A 17,801-nucleotide genomic window follows, 5' to 3' on the forward strand; every position below is an offset into this window, starting at 1 on the left:
GTTTTTCTGGCTTCCATCACCTAATGTGTTTTCAGCATACACCGAAACTGTTTCCTGTACAACCATTCGCTTTAAGGGGAGTGCTGGTCATATGTGAAACCCTTTAGTCCTTTGCTTTATTTTACTTTTGTAAAAGGTAGAATGCTTTATTTATTCAGACTAAGGTAAATATCCATTCCCTAAATAAAAAAACAGGTTTAGTGAAACACATGGTAACAGAGCTAATTAGATTAGAGGGGATCTCGCAGCCCTTCAGCTCTCTTCAGGCTAAGGAAGCCAATTTAACAAGATTAGCAAATTTTCATTGATTTCCTAACGAAGGTTCAAATATGAAATATTCCCTGAAGCTGTTTTAAATATCTAACTTCTGCTTGTTATTCATTGCAGTCTGTATGAAACATAAAATCTCTGTTTTATTATCCATGCAAACAAGCGTTATCTTTCTAGGAATGATTTATTGAGTTAGATGTAGGAATTACTTAGTGTACTGCTTGCATTTAGCCAGAATTAGAGATCTTTATATTTATCATGAAAAGCTGATCAGTGCGATATATCTCCTGTTGATATTTGTTCTGCATGTAACCTGTGAGGCAAAAGAACAGGTCTCTTGATAGAATTCTTAATAATTTCTATTCCTTAGCACAGAAACAGCATCTCCTTGCATTTGTACCACTGGGCTATATAGCGGTTTCAGTGAGGCCATGGTTTCACTGGGCCTTTTGAGTCCTCATTACATGTCAAGTCTGCTGAAACCATGGCATATTATTGCTATGTCAGGTCCATCTTAATCTTCTTCCATGTAAACTAATATTCTTTTCCAATAATAAATAGGGGATTAAAAAGCAAATAATACTATACTGTCTTGAAACATAGAATAAAAGAACAAGGATATTTTAAAATTAATTCTCATCTTCCCTGCACATCTTTAAATTCTGTAATTTTTTTGCACTTTTATAGCACTTATGGGAGCCAAATTGCATCTGAGTTCTCAGGAGGTGTAGAGGAGAAAGAAGAAGGTGAAACGGGCCATGTAATAGAGGGCGTCCCTCATTTGAATGGTAATAACCAAATTTAGATACGCATGACTGGCAGTCCTTCTGGTTAGGTCTCCACTGGTTATGCTCGCCCCCACTTCTGACCATGTACACCGGTCGGTTCTAGCTGGGAAGAAGTAATGGGACTATAATACCATAGTTTCTGCAAATATAGCAAATCCCACTCTTCAGCCTAAATCCTTCTACAACATCCACTGAATCATTAATTCTGCACAAGAAAAAATACTTTCTTCAGTGAAGAAGTGCCAGAGATAATCCCCTAGCCCCAAAAGTCAAGGCTTTTGCGGGGTCACAATTTAAGCCCTAGATACATGATTTATTTTTTATAGAATAATCATGTTCGTGATTATGTTGTTCCCCAAGCCCCATACAAGAAGAAATCAGTTAATAGGGTGATTAAATCCCACAGATTTTAATCTAGGGAAATATCCAGCACTGATAACTCATTGATGGCAGGCAAAAAGTATAATCTAATATTTCATCAACCTTCAGAAATTCATGATGGAACACCATCACTTTCTCCCCCAGTTTAACGGGGCATCAATGTCATCAGTAGGTGAGAGCTGGGCAGGTCTAGATTGCTGAAGCATACTCTTTAGAGTTGTCCAAAGGCAACACAGAGTACAGGATGCCAAGAAAACAAAAGCAACCAAAACACAGTATATCTTGCTTTCCTAGCAGATGAGAACTATGGGCCAAATTCAGCTCAAGAGTAGGAAGGCACTTCAGCTCCACTGAAGACAAATGAAGATAAAATTTGCCCCAAAGTTGTTTGAACTTTCAAAACATGTTTGCCTAACTTCTGTAGGCAAGGTTGACTTTGTGAAAGGATGTCTCCATGTTAAGCGAAGTGAGAAAAAACCCACCTGTTTAAAGTATTAATTAGATGTTGACACTGCACCTTCACAATGAAACTGAATTAAAACAAGTTTACTTTTAGATAGGTTCTTTATGCTCTGGGACATAATTCCAGTCCCCTATAACTTAATTAGCTAAATATTCAATGTAACCTTCCATCTGGTAGAGTAATTTAACAGGAATAATTGTGCACCACCATAACTCAACAAGACACTGAGGAAAACCATTGAAATGCTATTTCCTTTCCTTTGGAAGAGAATTATGTACAATTTCAGCATGCTTTGCATTTCTAACAGTTAAAGCCAACAGGGAGGTATCACTCTCATTTATATTACTTTCCCATGAGAAAATCAAAAGCAAAGTACAAAGCTTATGCCGTTGTTCATGAATGGCTCTGTAGTACTTACTTGGCTTTAGCCAGAACATGTTATTTGGCAGCTAAAACCCTTAATTAGAGTTGTGGGTTTCAACAGATTTTTTAGTGAAACTATGTTTTGCAGAAGTTTGGAGAAGTGCAATCTTTACTAACCAACGTCTTCTATTTTGGATGATCTGATACCATGTGATTTCCACTTTTCACTTCTCTGTCTGTTTCTCTCTTTTTGCCATCTTTTAGATGTTCTTGTTTACTTTTCTAAAAGTTTTCAACTGACCCTGCCCTAGATACAGCAGAAGAAAAATTCTAGTCCCACTGAAATCAAACAGGATAGTTTCTACTGACTTCAAAGAGTCTCAGATTTTATATGCAATATTTTGTAACTTAATTATCCAGAGGGAATAGACTTTGAAATGCCCATTAAAATCATTCCACTTCATTTTCAATGGACATTATGCTCTTAAAATGCTTTACATTTTAGGACTGCTCCCTGCTTCTTATTTAAGCTGTTTCCTTTAGGTTCAAAAGTCAAAAAGGTGTCTAGTATCTGATTACTTGCTTATCAAAAAGTTACGCAAGCTACTTGTTAATGCTAATTTATAAAACGTTTCTGAAAACATACACAGTTTGTGTAAGAAAACCTTTATGTAACCACATGAAGCAGAACTTTGTAATTCAATTTTGGCGATACATTGGGCAGTAAAAGGAGAACTAACATAATATTTAGACCAAGATTGTATAATTAGTCTAGCCATCAAGAAGGTTCAGTATCTAGCACAACAGAGTAATTACTGGCAAGACAGAAAGTGATGTATATACAAGTAGTAGGATTTTTGCTAAAACAGAAATACAGTGAAAAACCTTTATCCAGGTCATCTTGAAACTAAGAATCACCCACGCGTAACACCTTTGCTTCCTGCACTTAGAAGTAAGTGTTAAACAGAATATATTAGAGGAACAATCTTCCACTGATGGGAAGACTATGATGGTCTTTATGGGACTCATCCTGGTGATGACTCCTGTTGAATCCTGGTGCAGGCCCTGGCAACTTTCATGATACCAAAGTATACCTACACAAGTTCTTTTCTCTCTGACAGTGTCGTTAAGACTACCCTAGCATTCATTTTTATTTAGTTTTAAGCTATCTCAAAAGTTTTCCCCTCTAACTCGAGCTAAATCAGAGTGACGGGGCATCCCTCCTCACCCCCAGCTTAGGAGGCTGCAGAACCCTGATGGACCCAAGATGACTGCAGCCCAGCACAGTAGCTACAATGGTATTACATTTCCTTAGAGCTCCTGGCTCCTGAGGGCTGAACTCTGTTTTGGCCTGTTCATTACATAAATCCGGAAGAAGCCGTTAACAACAGTTTGCTTCAGATTCACTCTTCAATTGCAAGTGAAAGTTTCTTCTCTTTCTAAAACCTCTTACTACTAATTACACCCTCTCAAGTTATTGAAGTCAGTGATAGTGAATTTAGGAAGGCTAAAAAGTCTGGTGATTAATGGGAAGAGAAGTCAAGAAAAAGAAGGGCTGGGAATCAGGATGCCTCCCACCCCCACTCACTCTGTGATAAGCACTGGTGATTTCCTTTGGGCACATCACCTAGTCCATATTTGTCAAGACTGTTCATTAACCCAGGAAAACAAAGACTCTGAGAGGCAGGGATGCTTAGTATCCCTGAAAAATGGGATAAAATGAGGAGAATCATATCATGTTTGCCTTGTTTCCCTGCTTCAATAAACAAAGTGCCTCTCCCATTTCTTGTGCTCACTCATAAACTCGGAGAAAAATAACGCTTCTCTCTACTGAGCTTGACTTCTTCATTTTGGCAGACATGGTAATTGAGGGTTTGGGATCCTCTAAGCCTTTTTTTTTTTACTGAAGACCAAAAGAAGTCCAGCTTTTTCATATACTGTTACTTCACAGGAGAGTATTTTCCTAGAAAATGCAGAGAGAAACAGAATTCGGTAGCACAAAAGGGAAAGGGAGAAAAACTTTCACACGCAAAATGTTCTTCTTCTCAGTTTCAACTGCTGCAGTAAAGTACTGAGTCACTAAGTGCAGAAAGAATAATGGTAAGGAAATATTCTAATTAATTTCTTTTTAAAAAAAATTACATCTGCTGAGTTCTCATTTGGGAATCTTTCACTCTCATTACACAAGAGCTATGATGTTATTCTACTGCCTAATCAGGTTAACTTAATATGGTTTTTACAAAGTGATCTTCATGACTGTGCAGCCCAGCCTTCTTCCCCTCTTTCATCACAATATTAAACAATCCTTCATCTCCTCTTTTTTCCTGTTTGAAATTACATAATTTCCCCCCTCCAAGCAAGAACCTTGTACTATTTGCTATTTAAAAAAAGCCATGCTGTATTTCCATTGAGCATGCTTCCAATTTTTGGAAAGCGAGCTACAAGCATCTTTTCAAATAGTACTATTGTGAGTGATCTTTAGATCCCCAAGCAAAATGCAAGTTGTAAGCTTACAACTCCATCAGCAAGGAAAGATTCAGCTGGCATAAAACCAAAATAAATAGAAATACTGATTGACATTCCCATTCTGCCATGATTATGCTAAACTCAGGAAAGAAAAAACAGTTTATGCTTGATATGATGATGTCCCCATGAATTTCTTCCAACAAAAGCCAAAACATGAGGCAAAATGCAGATATTGCATCTATACCAACATTTTAGAAAAGCATGCAGCCTTGGTTAGAGAGCTAACCTTTATTGGAATTTATTGGCTTTTGCTGGTTTGCATCAACACTTGCACACAGAAAATGAAAAGTTACAGATTGAAGAAAATGCAAATGTTATGACCATTTGCCAGAATTTCTGCATTTATTTCGACAAGGTAAAAAAAATGCAAAAAACTTTCTTTGAAAAGAACTTCTACCCTATCAAACCCATGGTGTTTCCTACATTTTTGTTAGTTTTACAATAACCTCTTCAAGCAGATAATATTTTCCCGGATAGATAGACATAGAATTATTGAGATCAACAATCAAAAGTTCCCCATATTAAATGATCAGGTCTTCAAAAGTGCACAGCTCCCATCAGAGCTCTTACAACAGTCAGTATGAATTTCAAAAGTGTTCAGTAATAGGGAGGAATTTTCAAACCTCTCTGGGTAATTTAGACGCCATTAGTCTCATTGAAAGTTAATGAGCCATGTGCTGCTCAGGCTTTTGGGTGCTTTGCAGAAAACACACGTTACGACTGGTATCCATGGTGAAAGTTGTGGGCATTTTTAAAATTTGATTTTATGGTGTTTAGGCTAAATTCTGCTCTTAGCTACAGATGTGTAGCTTCTCCTTATGGTATATTTATCTGCCCAATGAAGCAATAGCTCCCCTTGCTCTGTTCTTTTGAAAGTCTGTCAACACAGAGCATATGAATGCAGCTGCGCAAAGAGCTGCATATCCTGGCCTCTAGCCCCTAGGACAGTCCCAATCCTCCATCCAGCTACGCTGTGTGAAGCCTACTGCTGACAAGTTCTGCTGCATCTTGTACAGAAAGGAATAATCCACACGGCTGAGAGAGTTATTGAGCAACCATAGTCACTGCACTAGGATGTTAACTCTGGTACCTTACTGTAAACATAGAAAGAGCAAGAAAAAATAGATATCTACATCCCATCATTCTAGACGCTAGAAGAGTAAAAGTTGCACAGAGTATTTTCCTCTTTACCATAGTCTCTCTGAATTCATTTTTAAAAGATTAATAAGGAGATGCCACTTCAGGACTAATTAAGCAAAGGTTAAATAGATTACTGAACAAGAAAGTGAGCAAACACGACTCATGATTTACAATGCCTGTGTGATACTCGGTGTTCCCTTAGCACTGAAAAACACATTAGGATGTCAGGAGAGAATCATTCAGCTTTGCTGTCCATTAAATCTGATCTTAGAGCAACTGATTCAATCAGAATTATCTTCCAAGAGCATTGTATTAAAGTTGGAGAAGAGAAAGATACCTCTGTATTTTATATTATGAATATGGAAAATAAAATTGAGAAGCAAAACAAAGCTGCGATGAAAACCCACAACAGGTATTCCTTTCTTAAGGCTGAAAGGAATGTGAGGTCCGCTTTCATATGAATTGCTGACTTCATGCAGGTTCAGCACCACAGAGGGTTTACTAGGAGCCAGTGGCAATAAGCATTCATAGCCTAAAGGAAAGGAAAAGAGGTTCACCCCTCATGGCAAAGGTCAGATTTCTGCAGGCTTATAGCCTGTCCATATCCATGAGTGTTCATGGGACATCTTTGTCTAGTAAGGTCCCATGAGGATGACACAGGCTCCACAATGTCCCCTCTGCCTGGAGGATGGCCCTATAACCACCCAGATCAGTTTAGGGTCATTTGACTTGTGTCGATCTGGTTCCTGTTGCTTTTACTCTCAACCTGATGAACAATCATTGCAACCTTTGTGGGGATGCTGCTGAAGGCTGGAATTAAACAACTCTAGTATACAGAGAGAATGGATGTGTAAACAGGATATTTAACAGTTGCCATTTTCACGGATGTGGAGAGCCATCAAATATACTCCCTTGCTAACATACAACATGCTGTACACTTCATTTATATTTGCTTATCAGAATCACTATGTAAATGTCATAGAAACGGTTATGCTAATGATTATATTAGTATTTGTCTATTTATTCTGTAGATATCTTTTCAGAGAGTCATCATGTCCTTTGTTCAATTTTGGAACTGATGCATTGCATGCCCAAATATTTGGAATAACATATAGAAAACATCTGGATTTAATTATATTATAGTCCTCTTATGCAGACAATGGGAATTGAATTAAGGAATATTTTGAAACCCCCACAGAGATATAAAAGTATTAGCAGCTGCACGAGAACTTTACTGTTACAATGTTTGAAAATGTTTTGTTCTACAGATCAACAGTCTGACACATCATAAATATAAATCATAACATTTAAGATATATAAACATGGAAGAAAAATTAAAATTTGCATTTCAAAAACATGTAGATGAATTCACAGCATTACAAGATGTAGAGTGTATCCTTAAAAAATGAAAATGTATATTCTATTGGCACAGAAAATATATGTTGTACAGTGGTATTAAGCAGAGAACCACATAAGGGCTTATTGTGACTGAATAGCCTGAACAAGATTTTATAGAATCTTGTTATATTACCACCATATTGTACAAAGAGTAATTCAGCTAGAATAAATTAGCATTTTGCTTTTCATGCTTTCATTCCTTTGAAAATATTTGGGGATATAATATGAGCTTAGAGAGTCTGCCCCTAAGTATTAGATACAGACTGGATTTTCTTTCTGAACCTATGCTGGTTCCAAATGCCACTTCTTTTCAAGTCAGTACCAGTTTTGCAGTTAGTTTTCAATTTCCCAGTGGCTAAATCACATTCAAAGGCTGCTAGCACAGTAGGGGGTCAGACTTTCTCTCTGAATGTAACTATATCACTCAACAGCAGACTCATGCAATAAGCGATCTAATGTTTTCTTTTCTTTCTTTCCCCCCTCCTCTTAGTGTCTCCCTGCATTCCTGGATACCGGTCACTGCACCAAGGACCTGAGGCAACAGCCACATGGACTCCACCACCATCCCTCTAGCTTTCTTTATGGTGCAGAAAAAGTCAAGTCCACAGTTCACCTGCTGTCAAGACAAAAGGTTCAGTTGCTAAATCCTCAGCAACATTCTGAAACGTTCAAATGAGTATTTTCTTGTACAGTATTACATGTTCTATGTGTAAAAAGCACACACAGATGTGTGCGTGTGTATGCACATATGCATGCGAACTTTGACAACCAATGACACAAAATATGATATTAATCCAATTCCTCCTCTTTCCATGAATTCCCCTCAAAATGTCCTGAAAAACTGTCTAAAGGCAGCATACCATCTGAAGACAGATACTGTATCTACCATGCAAAAGAGAGAGAGCTATTAAACCCAGAAGAAATATTGAGACAAAAGAAATAATGCCATAAAAGATCTGTGAAATGATGATCTGTTTAGAAACTAAGTTTATCAGGACTGAAGCTTGCACTAGCTGTTAGCATTGGAAAACATGGACCCTTGATACCATGTGCTCAGTCCGACCTCGTAAAGATGCAGTCAGGATCTTTGAACTTACCCATAGTATCATCCTGAACAGGCTTTGTGGATTATGATATATGCCTTGCTGATGGACAGCCTGGTTAAAATAAAGGGTGGGAGAATTGCTGGGCAAGGCGCTCGAATAAACTACGCTAACTCACCCGTTTTACGAAGTGGAAAATCATCCTTGGCATCCTGCGCTCCTGGTAAAGTGTATTTGTACGGTGGCGAGGCCCCACTCAGGGGTGGAGAGCTTTGATCCAGTGAGGTATGGTGGGCAGCCCTGCAGCAGACACAGAGAGGTCACAAATTAGCAGTCACTGAGGTGACCAGCAGTAACTATCTACACATGTTGTACACATGTCTCAGCTGTGTTTATGTTCTTGTTCGTCTAAGTGTGCACAAACCACAGGCTCATGTAACCAATTTCACTTTTACAGTAAGTTACGGAACTCCTTGGGATTCCCAAGAACGTGCTTTTTGCACTCATTATAAAAGTCACATAGGATAAGAGTCATGTTGACCTACAGACAGGATCTGTCACCAGTTTGGGGAATTGACCATTTTAGATTGTTCCATTTTAATATGAACCAGCTGAGGCACAGCAAAAGCTATTTAAGTCTTGTTTATCACGTACAGATAGATGTACACTGATCCAGCGTCTTCTATCAAAATGTGGGGGATTTTCAGGGCAGGGGGGCTTGTATAAAACTAACCAGAAATATGGAGTTATTATTATCCGTTGGGAAAAAAAAAGCAAACAATTTAGCGGACAAGGTAGATAAACCCTTGTATTTAAGTTCAGTTTGTAAGTTTTGTGAGCACACCACTCTGCAGCACGTAGCACTCACGTCAGCAGAGAAGCTCCAAGCTGAAGAGTGCTTTCTGACAACTGCTGGATGAAAGAAATAGTGCGGGCAGATCTTTCTGAACATGGAAACTGCAAATTGCAAAGAAATTGCATCATTTGGCCCAGGGACAAGGGTTTCTTTTTTTGGTTGGTTGATTTTTCTATTTAGAGGGGGAGAGAGGGAAAGGAGGGAAACTTTCAAACTTTGTGTTTATCTAAACATAATTTTACTTGGCCTTTTACAGAGTCTCTCCCTATCTTTCCAATGTCGTGTGGTTAATCGATAATACATCTGTCAAAAGGGGCACTACCGTGAGAGGAAGTACTACTTTCTGAAGACTCAGAACTAAGCTCAGATTATTAGTCCAGAAACCTTACATACTCAAGAGAATTTTACACATTATTTGGAAAAAAAAATAAAAATTAAGTACTGCATCTCCACCAGAAACAATGTAACTATATATTAAATCATGTTACCAAATGCTCTGATTAGCTCAGAATGGAAACTCCAAGGGCAGGCCTTCAGTAATTCTTTTCAAAAAGAACAAGTACAAGACGGAAATCCAGTGTACCATATGCATTTCTGTTTGTCCTACTGAAGGGTAATTCGGACGTAAGATTGAAGTCTTTCAGAAATGCAGCCAGAGTTCATTTTGTTGGCTTGACTTATGTGTTTGTTGTAATAAGGAAGTTAAAAAGGAATTAATTAGTACAAAAAAAAAAAAAAGGGTAAAAACTGTAAACTCTTAAAATGTTAATAGGCCTATTACGGGACTCAACAAAGTCACTTGTTTCAATGGTCTAAGCAGATTCTTATGAAGGCCAAGGCATCATAAGAATATGCAGTTTTGGATACTAAAATCCATCAGGGTAAGAAAAGTTAAGTGACCACTATCCTTCTCAAAATCCTTGTGAGTTACATCATCCAAATGACTTCACTGGAAAGCAGCATCTCTTCAAGAAGAAACAAGTTTTGTGACTGATTCAAAGTCCAAGTAAATCAAACACAAAGTTGTTCTAACTGCAAAAATTGAAGAGACTTGAAAAAATGACAAGTATAGTTGTAAAATTTGTGATAGCATCAAGAGATGAAGCAGTTGAAATAAGAAGTTTTTACAAATTTCTGACAGCATCTTGTTCTGTATAGCTCTCATCTCACCACTGAACACCGAGTACTCTTCAGTTCAACCAGAAATATTACACTTCTGGCTTTTTGCTAACTTCTTGGTTGAACTTCTGTCTTGTTCTGGAGGCAGACTCTTAATACCCCTGCTGGAGAAGCATTCTGGCAAGTTTTAACAGATACCTCAACGAGGCAAGGTAACAGCCTAATACTGAACATACGTGTACCAGAGCTTGGGGTGGCGGCTCATGGAATGATTCTTCCCGTTTGCTGGAGAGTCTTTTGTTGCTGATTTACTCAACAGGAACTCTTGAAGTTTCTGCTTCACTTCTGTACTGGCCACTGCCCCTAAGACACACAGGATTAAACATATCTTTACTTAAAAAGATTACATTTTTAAAGAAAACAAAACCCAAAACACAAAAAAGAGCCCATGTCTTGCTGCTGGAAGTGTTGTAAACTATAAAAAATATTGGTGGAAATCAGTCAAAATGAGGTAACATTCAGATTAAATGTTTCTCTGTAGAAGACTGAAGTTGGCCATAACCCAGAAATCCAGTGAAGTCATAAGGAATATTTCAACAGTAGATGAGGCCATTTATCCAGGGCCAGATGTATCTATCTAAAGAATTTAAATTATTTCCTAATAATTCCCAAATACAAAACCAAGGATAGAACTAAAAAGATAGTGACAAAAGGTCACTTTGAATTTGCGGTAAAGAATGTTTTTTCTTTTAGTAAAGTAATAGTAATAGCACAGCAAAACTGCCCTCTGAACACTGTCTTGGTTATGAGCAGAACGCCGCAGAAAGAGTCAGCAGTGAGCCTTTTTATTCAAGACACTTAAGAGCCTATACGTGTGATGTCTGGAAGACAGACCACAGTCTGAAACATAAGTATTAGTTGATAACTCTACTCTTACGACACAAAACCAACAGAAAGACCAAAATGCCGGGAAGACACAGTGCATTTTGACCTCTCTTGGTGGCTAGCTCAGTACAGTACAAGAAGTAGGGTATGTCAATGTCAGGTTAAACTGCCAATTCCTACTTGCAGCATGGGACATGCTTCTTTACTCACAGCCATAATACTCTTCATAAAAAAAAAAATGAAAAAGACAAATCTTCTTTTAGTTTTCCATAAACAGTGACAAAAAAGGGAAGAAAAAAACATTTCTTTGAAAGTGGCAGCACTAAGGCATACTGATACTCTAAGTATTTGGTTACCCAACCCTGACACAGCACAGCTAGCTGGTGATCATGTCCCCTGTGACCCAGTTCCCATAAAATACCTCTACTACCCCTCAGCTTCAGACCCTAACTCCCTGCCCTGCACCTTCCTTCCCTCCTCTACTCATTAAGTAGATCATCTGCAGCAGCAAACGTAGGGGCTAGGCCCAGGTGGTCACAAGTGCTGCTTGGCTGACTGCTACATACTGAGCTGCCACCCAGCAAGCCAAACTGAGAAGGCAACCATTGAGTTCACATCACTGCTCTTCCTTTGGTGGGAGCACTAATAAAGCTCAACTGTTTATATGGAGGCTGAGTTTTCATACCACTTAGAGGAACCTTTTGTTCCTGCGGTTTCTGCCACCCTTCCACTGCTGGGTCAATAGGCTGATGATGCTTTCATGGATTCATCGTTCACCAAGGTACTGGAAGCACCATGGACACCTTAATTTCTAAAGCCTACAATATGGTACATCTACAACTGTTGAACTGATACATTTTTCCACCCAAGAAAAAAAGGGAGGAGCATAATGGACAGCTCTTCTGCTTCGGTCTTTGGCAGTTAATTCTTGTGGTCATTTAGCAGGGCAAGTAACAGTATCTGGCAGCTTCATTTTGAATACCTTCACAATGTACTTCAACCTGATTTTTAAACTGACCTCACTAAGGAGAATTATTTGTATCTGTCTCCCTCTAGTGATCACCAAATTCCAACAGTATCCTTTATATCTGTCATTTGCCTTACAGCTATATATGAGCTAGAAATAACTCTTGGTTGAGCCTCATGACATGGCATCAAGAACAAATACAAGGCAGTTTGAAAAAGTCCTAGCGAAAGTATTCAGAAGTCTCAACCAAATATATTCTTAAATATTTTGTTATATTTTCAATCTTGAAACAATGCTCAAACTGGTTAATCAGCAAGTAATTGGATTTTTTGCTGTTTTGTAGTGCTTTCTGTATTGGGACAAAAGCTCTTCAGAAAGGAGTTCTCAAGTGAAGCTTTAGGCTTTCAAATTCCCTCCTTATTTATAAAACGAGCTAGATTCTTGAGAGGCATATACACAGGTCTGTCAAAACGTGCTTTCCTACAGTCCTCCAAGTCTGCACACAAACCAGCAATGTGTTTCTGCAAGTACAACAGGTGGCCCTGCCTTTCTGCAAGCACAGCCTCCACTTCTCTAGTTGCGTATTTCACAAAGTAATAGGCTTGCTTCAGGTTCCTGTTCATCGTCCATTTCGGCTGGGAGAAGGCAAAGGGGAATAGATTAATTTCGTATTAGAATTCATGGTACATTGGCTCTTACTTTCTCGGCTTCTTTCTTTGCCTCGGAGGGGAGGAAGCTGTTGTTCCCTGCGATGCCTCTCCAGTTCCTGCTCTTGTCTCTGCTGCTCCAGTTTCTGCTCTTTTTCAAGGAGTTCTTGCTGTTGTTTAATGGCTAGGAGTTCCTGTTGTAACTTGCACAGAACAAAAAGACATGAGAAAGTGCAGTTTGCACTGTTTTCTAGGTCAGTCCTGGCTAAAACAACCCCCTTGAATAACTGAGTATCAGTGCTTGCTTTTGTGCTTACAATCCTTTTCATCTCTTAACCAACTTTCCCCAGTCTTTTAAGTGGGATAGTGCATTACTGGCTGTCACTAAAACGAACTCTAATGTCAGGTAGCAGCCTGCTGCTCTGGTTTCACTTCTTTCTCTTTTGGCAAAAATGCCTGGAAACCGCACAGGGTTCTTTGCCAGCGCATCACCCAACTCTGGCTGCTGTGCTCTGCTGCATTTGTCAGCTCCATCGAGCAGAAGCGTAGCACAGTAGCATAATGGCAAGTAAATCAGAAGGAAAAACATGAAAAGAAAGGCAAGATCATAAATTCCCGGTCAAAATCCATTATAGCAATCCTAGCATAGTGCATGTAATCCCAGAAATAATTTTCTTTTTACATTACATGAGGCAGCTCAGAGAAGAGTGAAAACACACTTTCAGGGTGTGCCTCCGTTTTACAAATGCAAATATTATGCACTTGCCTATCAATTTGATTTGTGGGCACAAACTCAAACAGTAGCCCAAAAAAGCAGTCTTTAAATATACTCAAAACTGCACATATAGAAAAGACAGCCATATTGAAGTCTGGCTGAAAATCCAGCTTTGAAAATAGGTAGTTGGATTTTCTGTGGATGTAGTGGCTTCATGAGCTTGATGATTCTCATAGTACTGCCTTGGTCTGCTGTGAGGAACTCGCTGGTAGGTGCTAGCAGTTTTGCTTGAGAAGGCTTTTATCACCCAACTACAGAAAAATAAGTACTCAAACACCATCTCTCAGTCACAGCGAACCTTTCAGGCATGTTCCCTTTTCATGTCTGCCTAAGCATATTCCGTTTGCAGATAAGGTGAGGGATAAATGAAAAATGTTGCTACCTTTATGTGCTCCTGGAGCTGGGCCTGATGCTGGCGGGTCAGGTTTTCATGCTGCTTCTGAAACTCTGCAATCAGCAGTTGTTTCTGAATTTGCTGCTGCTGCTGGATCAGAAGTAGTTCCTGCTGTAGCTGCTTTTCACGCATAATTGGGTCCACCATGGGAACCATCATCCTGAGATCAGTTCGCAAGTCTAATGGTGAGATAGGCTCTAATCCCACGGGAACCTCCGACTTTACATCCACTGTGGGAAGAAAACAACAAAACGTGTATATACTAAATATAACTGGAGAAGGAGAATAGAGATCGTTCCTACTGGGGAAAAAACCAATTTCACTCAAAGACTGCTTCAATGTACAGACCTAACAAAACACTAATGCAATCTACGATGTATGCAAACTTCAGACATTCCTTCTAGCAGCTGGAGATTTTACAAATTATTTTATCACTTTCTTTCGATTCTCTGCAAAAATACTCCCAGATTAATATTCTGCTAAATAGACTAACAAGCAACCCAGTTCTAAAACCATGTCACAGCCTAATGGAGCAGTATTTACTGAGAATCTCCTAGGCACTATTAATGCTACACAATAAACACTCAGGGCACTTCTTCAGTGTAAGATGAAGTCCTTCCAGTTCTCTCTGCATTGCAAGAGATTTTCCAAAGCCAGCGTGTAGATTTTCTGAGGATGGTGTTACACATGAACAGCTACCTGACACTACATAGCTACTGCATGTAAATATACCTGGCAAACACATAGGAGTAACACATATAAAATTGTAGGAAAACAATTTGACACACAAACCGAGAAGTTTTAATACAGCTTTTTGAAAAGTGACAACCATGCTTGGAGTGGATTAGACATAATACACTATATATGGCTTGTAAGAAAATGAAAACATCTTGAATTATTCCAATTTGTTGCAGCAATGGTATATACTGTTAATCCAGCATTAAAGTACTTAATGAAGAATCCTGTGTTTTTCTATCTCCTTATTTAAATCAAAGGGACTAAAAAGCAGCAGAAGAGAGAGATTTGATGATTTTCACTACAATACTTGTAAAGCTCAGGTTTCCACATTAAGTGCAGAGCCAGAGTGTAACTTTATTTGTTTCAAAAGAACAAAAAACTAGCAAGTAACATTTCTACAAGAGGAAAATAAATAGCAGCTGAGGGTCTCTGCTAAAGCTCAGCAGTTCTGATTCCATCCACGAGAGGACAGTGGAACACAAACACATTCACTCCTGTTCCTACTGCTCCACTATCTTCATAGGAAAATAAGATTATTAACTGAAAACAAACATGTTGTCGGAAATTACTAGGGAATAAGATTTTAAGCATATTTTCTCCTTTTGCTCTGCTACAGCTGTATTTGTTTTCAAGGAGAAAATCAAAATGAAACAAATATTCTAGCAAGAAGGAGCAGTAAAATTGAAGCAGCAAAAGTTGAAACTGCAGCAAATGGAGAGAACTGAATTCTAACTGTACGATCCAATCTATTAGTAAGAAGTTTTATAAAAATAAGAGACAAGGCACCAAATCTCTTCTACTGATCATATTCTTTTCTTCTCAAAATTCTGGAAACATACAATTTTCTGGGCCTTTTTTTTTTTCTTAAATCCTGGTAACTGTGATTGTAAACCTCAGAGCATAATTTGCCTTCTTATCCCACTAACCCAAAAGAATGATTGCATCTAAGTGCTTACTTTTGTTCTGAGACTAATTACTAAATTGTAAAAAATCACCTTTAACTTACAAAAACTACTCTTGATTATAAATAATTGCCACAGACCAAGAGAAACGGACAGGCAAACCCCTTGCCTTTCATCCCATTTATTCAGCAGCAATCCACATTCCATTTGTCTAGACTAAATATAGCCATGTTTATACAAGAAATCAATAGTGCTTGCAGAGAGCAGAGCAAAGACATGAATATTTCATCAAACTTGGAGAGAAATGGCAATCAGCAAACTGACAGCAAACCGTGTAGGCTGACTGGCCCTCCAGATAAATCTCCGGTACTTGGACAATGGCTCATTGCCTGCAAGTCACAGTCTTATCATCACTGCTCTTCTATTTTTAACATTAATTGTATTGTAGGTGACAAAGGCTTATCATGTTTAAAGTGGAGAGATGGATTTTCTTACATCTTCTGTGACAGGATAATAAGCCTTACTAGGAGCAATAATAGTAACCGGAGCTCAGCAAACCCTGCAGGGTCTGGTTTGCAATAGCGTTTGCAAACTGAACCCTGCAGGGTTTGGTTCACAACTGTGTTTGCAAACTGAACCCTGCAGTTTATTTTGCAGATACTGGCTACAAATCAACCCCTACAGGTCTGCATGGCGATTCAGGCTGATGAGACTTCCTATCTCTGATGAGCATCCCAATTCTTCATTTTCAGAGCACTTCTCGTGAGGGGAGGCCTCCAGACTTTTCTAACAATGGAAATTTCCTTCCACTATTAGTAAAACGTACAACTGAAATCAGGCTCAGTTTGATAAGATACACATTTTCAAGAATTTTCACACATTCAAATAATAAATCTAGCGCTAGAGTATCTACTTCATCAAGTTCAACTTTACCTCATTCCTTAATGTGGGGGAAAATAAATACTAAGGTAGTTCTAGAGACTTGAATCCATAGAAATCAATATATAAACTTTCATGTCATTTAAATGCCAGTGTTTACTGACAAATAAAGACAAGCATTTATTTCCTGGCATAAATATTGCTAACAGTAAGGTTACTGCCAATACTACTAATAACTGCTGTCATAGTGAACACTAACTTTTGGGGGTAATTACTTTCTTAAAACGGTAATAGCTAATAGTTAGCTGGATAATAGTCAACTTCATTAACGAAATTATTTTAAACAAGTAACTATAAAATCACCAAACTGAATGGTTTGCTACTGTCTCTTAGGCGGTCTTAATGCCACAGGCCATTTACATTCTCCTTACTTCTTACCAGCTGACAAAAAGGAGACAAAGCAGCCCCGTGGAGCTACACCAGTGTGAAAAACGTGTCATGGAGCAGAGAATCAGAATCAGTGTCTTTAAAAGCTTTGACGTTTAGCTGAAGCATCTTCCCCCCACCACCTCAATGCAATTTTAAGTCTCAAAAGAGCAAAGGTGATGCAGGACCTTTATCCTCATCAGGGCTTTTTATGTTTTTTCACCCCCTCTACACAAGGATATATGTATTTTTCAGGTAGTAAAGGAATGTCCTAATCAGTGCCCTCAACTTCCAAACATCACGAGAAGTAGTGGGGATGCAGGACTTCAACAACAGGATTCATCAAGAGATCAGCCAAAGAAGGAAAAGGATGGATAATGAAAGAAAATATTAATCAGAGTTTGATAAAGGCTAACTTCACTTTAAGGAGCCTTGGTTTGCAGGATCTCCAGTACCACCAATGGAGCGAGGTTGTAGCAGGCACAATTCCGAGCGGGACCCTGCCCGCACTCTCTCCATTGCAATCTGGAGCAGATCCTTCCCAGCAGCTCTGCCCACTACACAGCAAGCCTGGGATTCCTCTCTAAGGTTAAATAAAGACAAACTCTCTGAGCTCATGTCAGCTGCAGTGAATACAACAGTAGGCTGCAGAATATTAACTAAAAACGTTACTGAAAGCTCGATGATTCCAGGAAATGTGCCAAAATTTGAGTAGAAAAATATTTAATTTTCAGCTACAACACACTGCAAAAGGCATACGTATTTATTTTTCCTATAAATACTCGATTGCCTTTATCTTGAAACATAACAACAAAAATAGTATCAGAAGAGCATCAATATC

At 38.6% G+C, this 17,801-nt stretch overlaps 1 protein-coding gene across 2 annotated transcripts in view; it reads right to left on the minus strand.

Annotated features, from left to right (window-relative positions):
- Positions 1–17,801, minus strand: part of HDAC9 (histone deacetylase 9) — a 452,900-nt gene that overhangs the window by 215,149 nt on the left and 219,950 nt on the right. Inside the window, exons 3-6 of one of the 2 annotated variants that reach the window (XM_009326083.1) lie at positions 14,004–14,245; positions 12,899–13,049; positions 10,584–10,710; positions 8,551–8,672 (exon numbers count right to left, since the gene is read on the minus strand). In XM_009326083.1, the coding sequence (XP_009324358.1) occupies positions 8,551–8,672; positions 10,584–10,710; positions 12,899–13,049; positions 14,004–14,245 (642 nt within the window). The remainder of the gene's footprint in view (positions 1–8,550; positions 8,673–10,583; positions 10,711–12,898; positions 13,050–14,003; positions 14,246–17,801) is intronic. The other variant, XM_009326084.1, reaches the window with a different exon arrangement.

The sequence above is a fragment of the Pygoscelis adeliae genome, unplaced genomic scaffold (assembly GCF_000699105.1).
Source record: "Pygoscelis adeliae isolate BGI_AS28 unplaced genomic scaffold, ASM69910v1 Scaffold15, whole genome shotgun sequence".
Taxonomy (NCBI): domain Eukaryota; kingdom Metazoa; phylum Chordata; class Aves; order Sphenisciformes; family Spheniscidae; genus Pygoscelis; species Pygoscelis adeliae.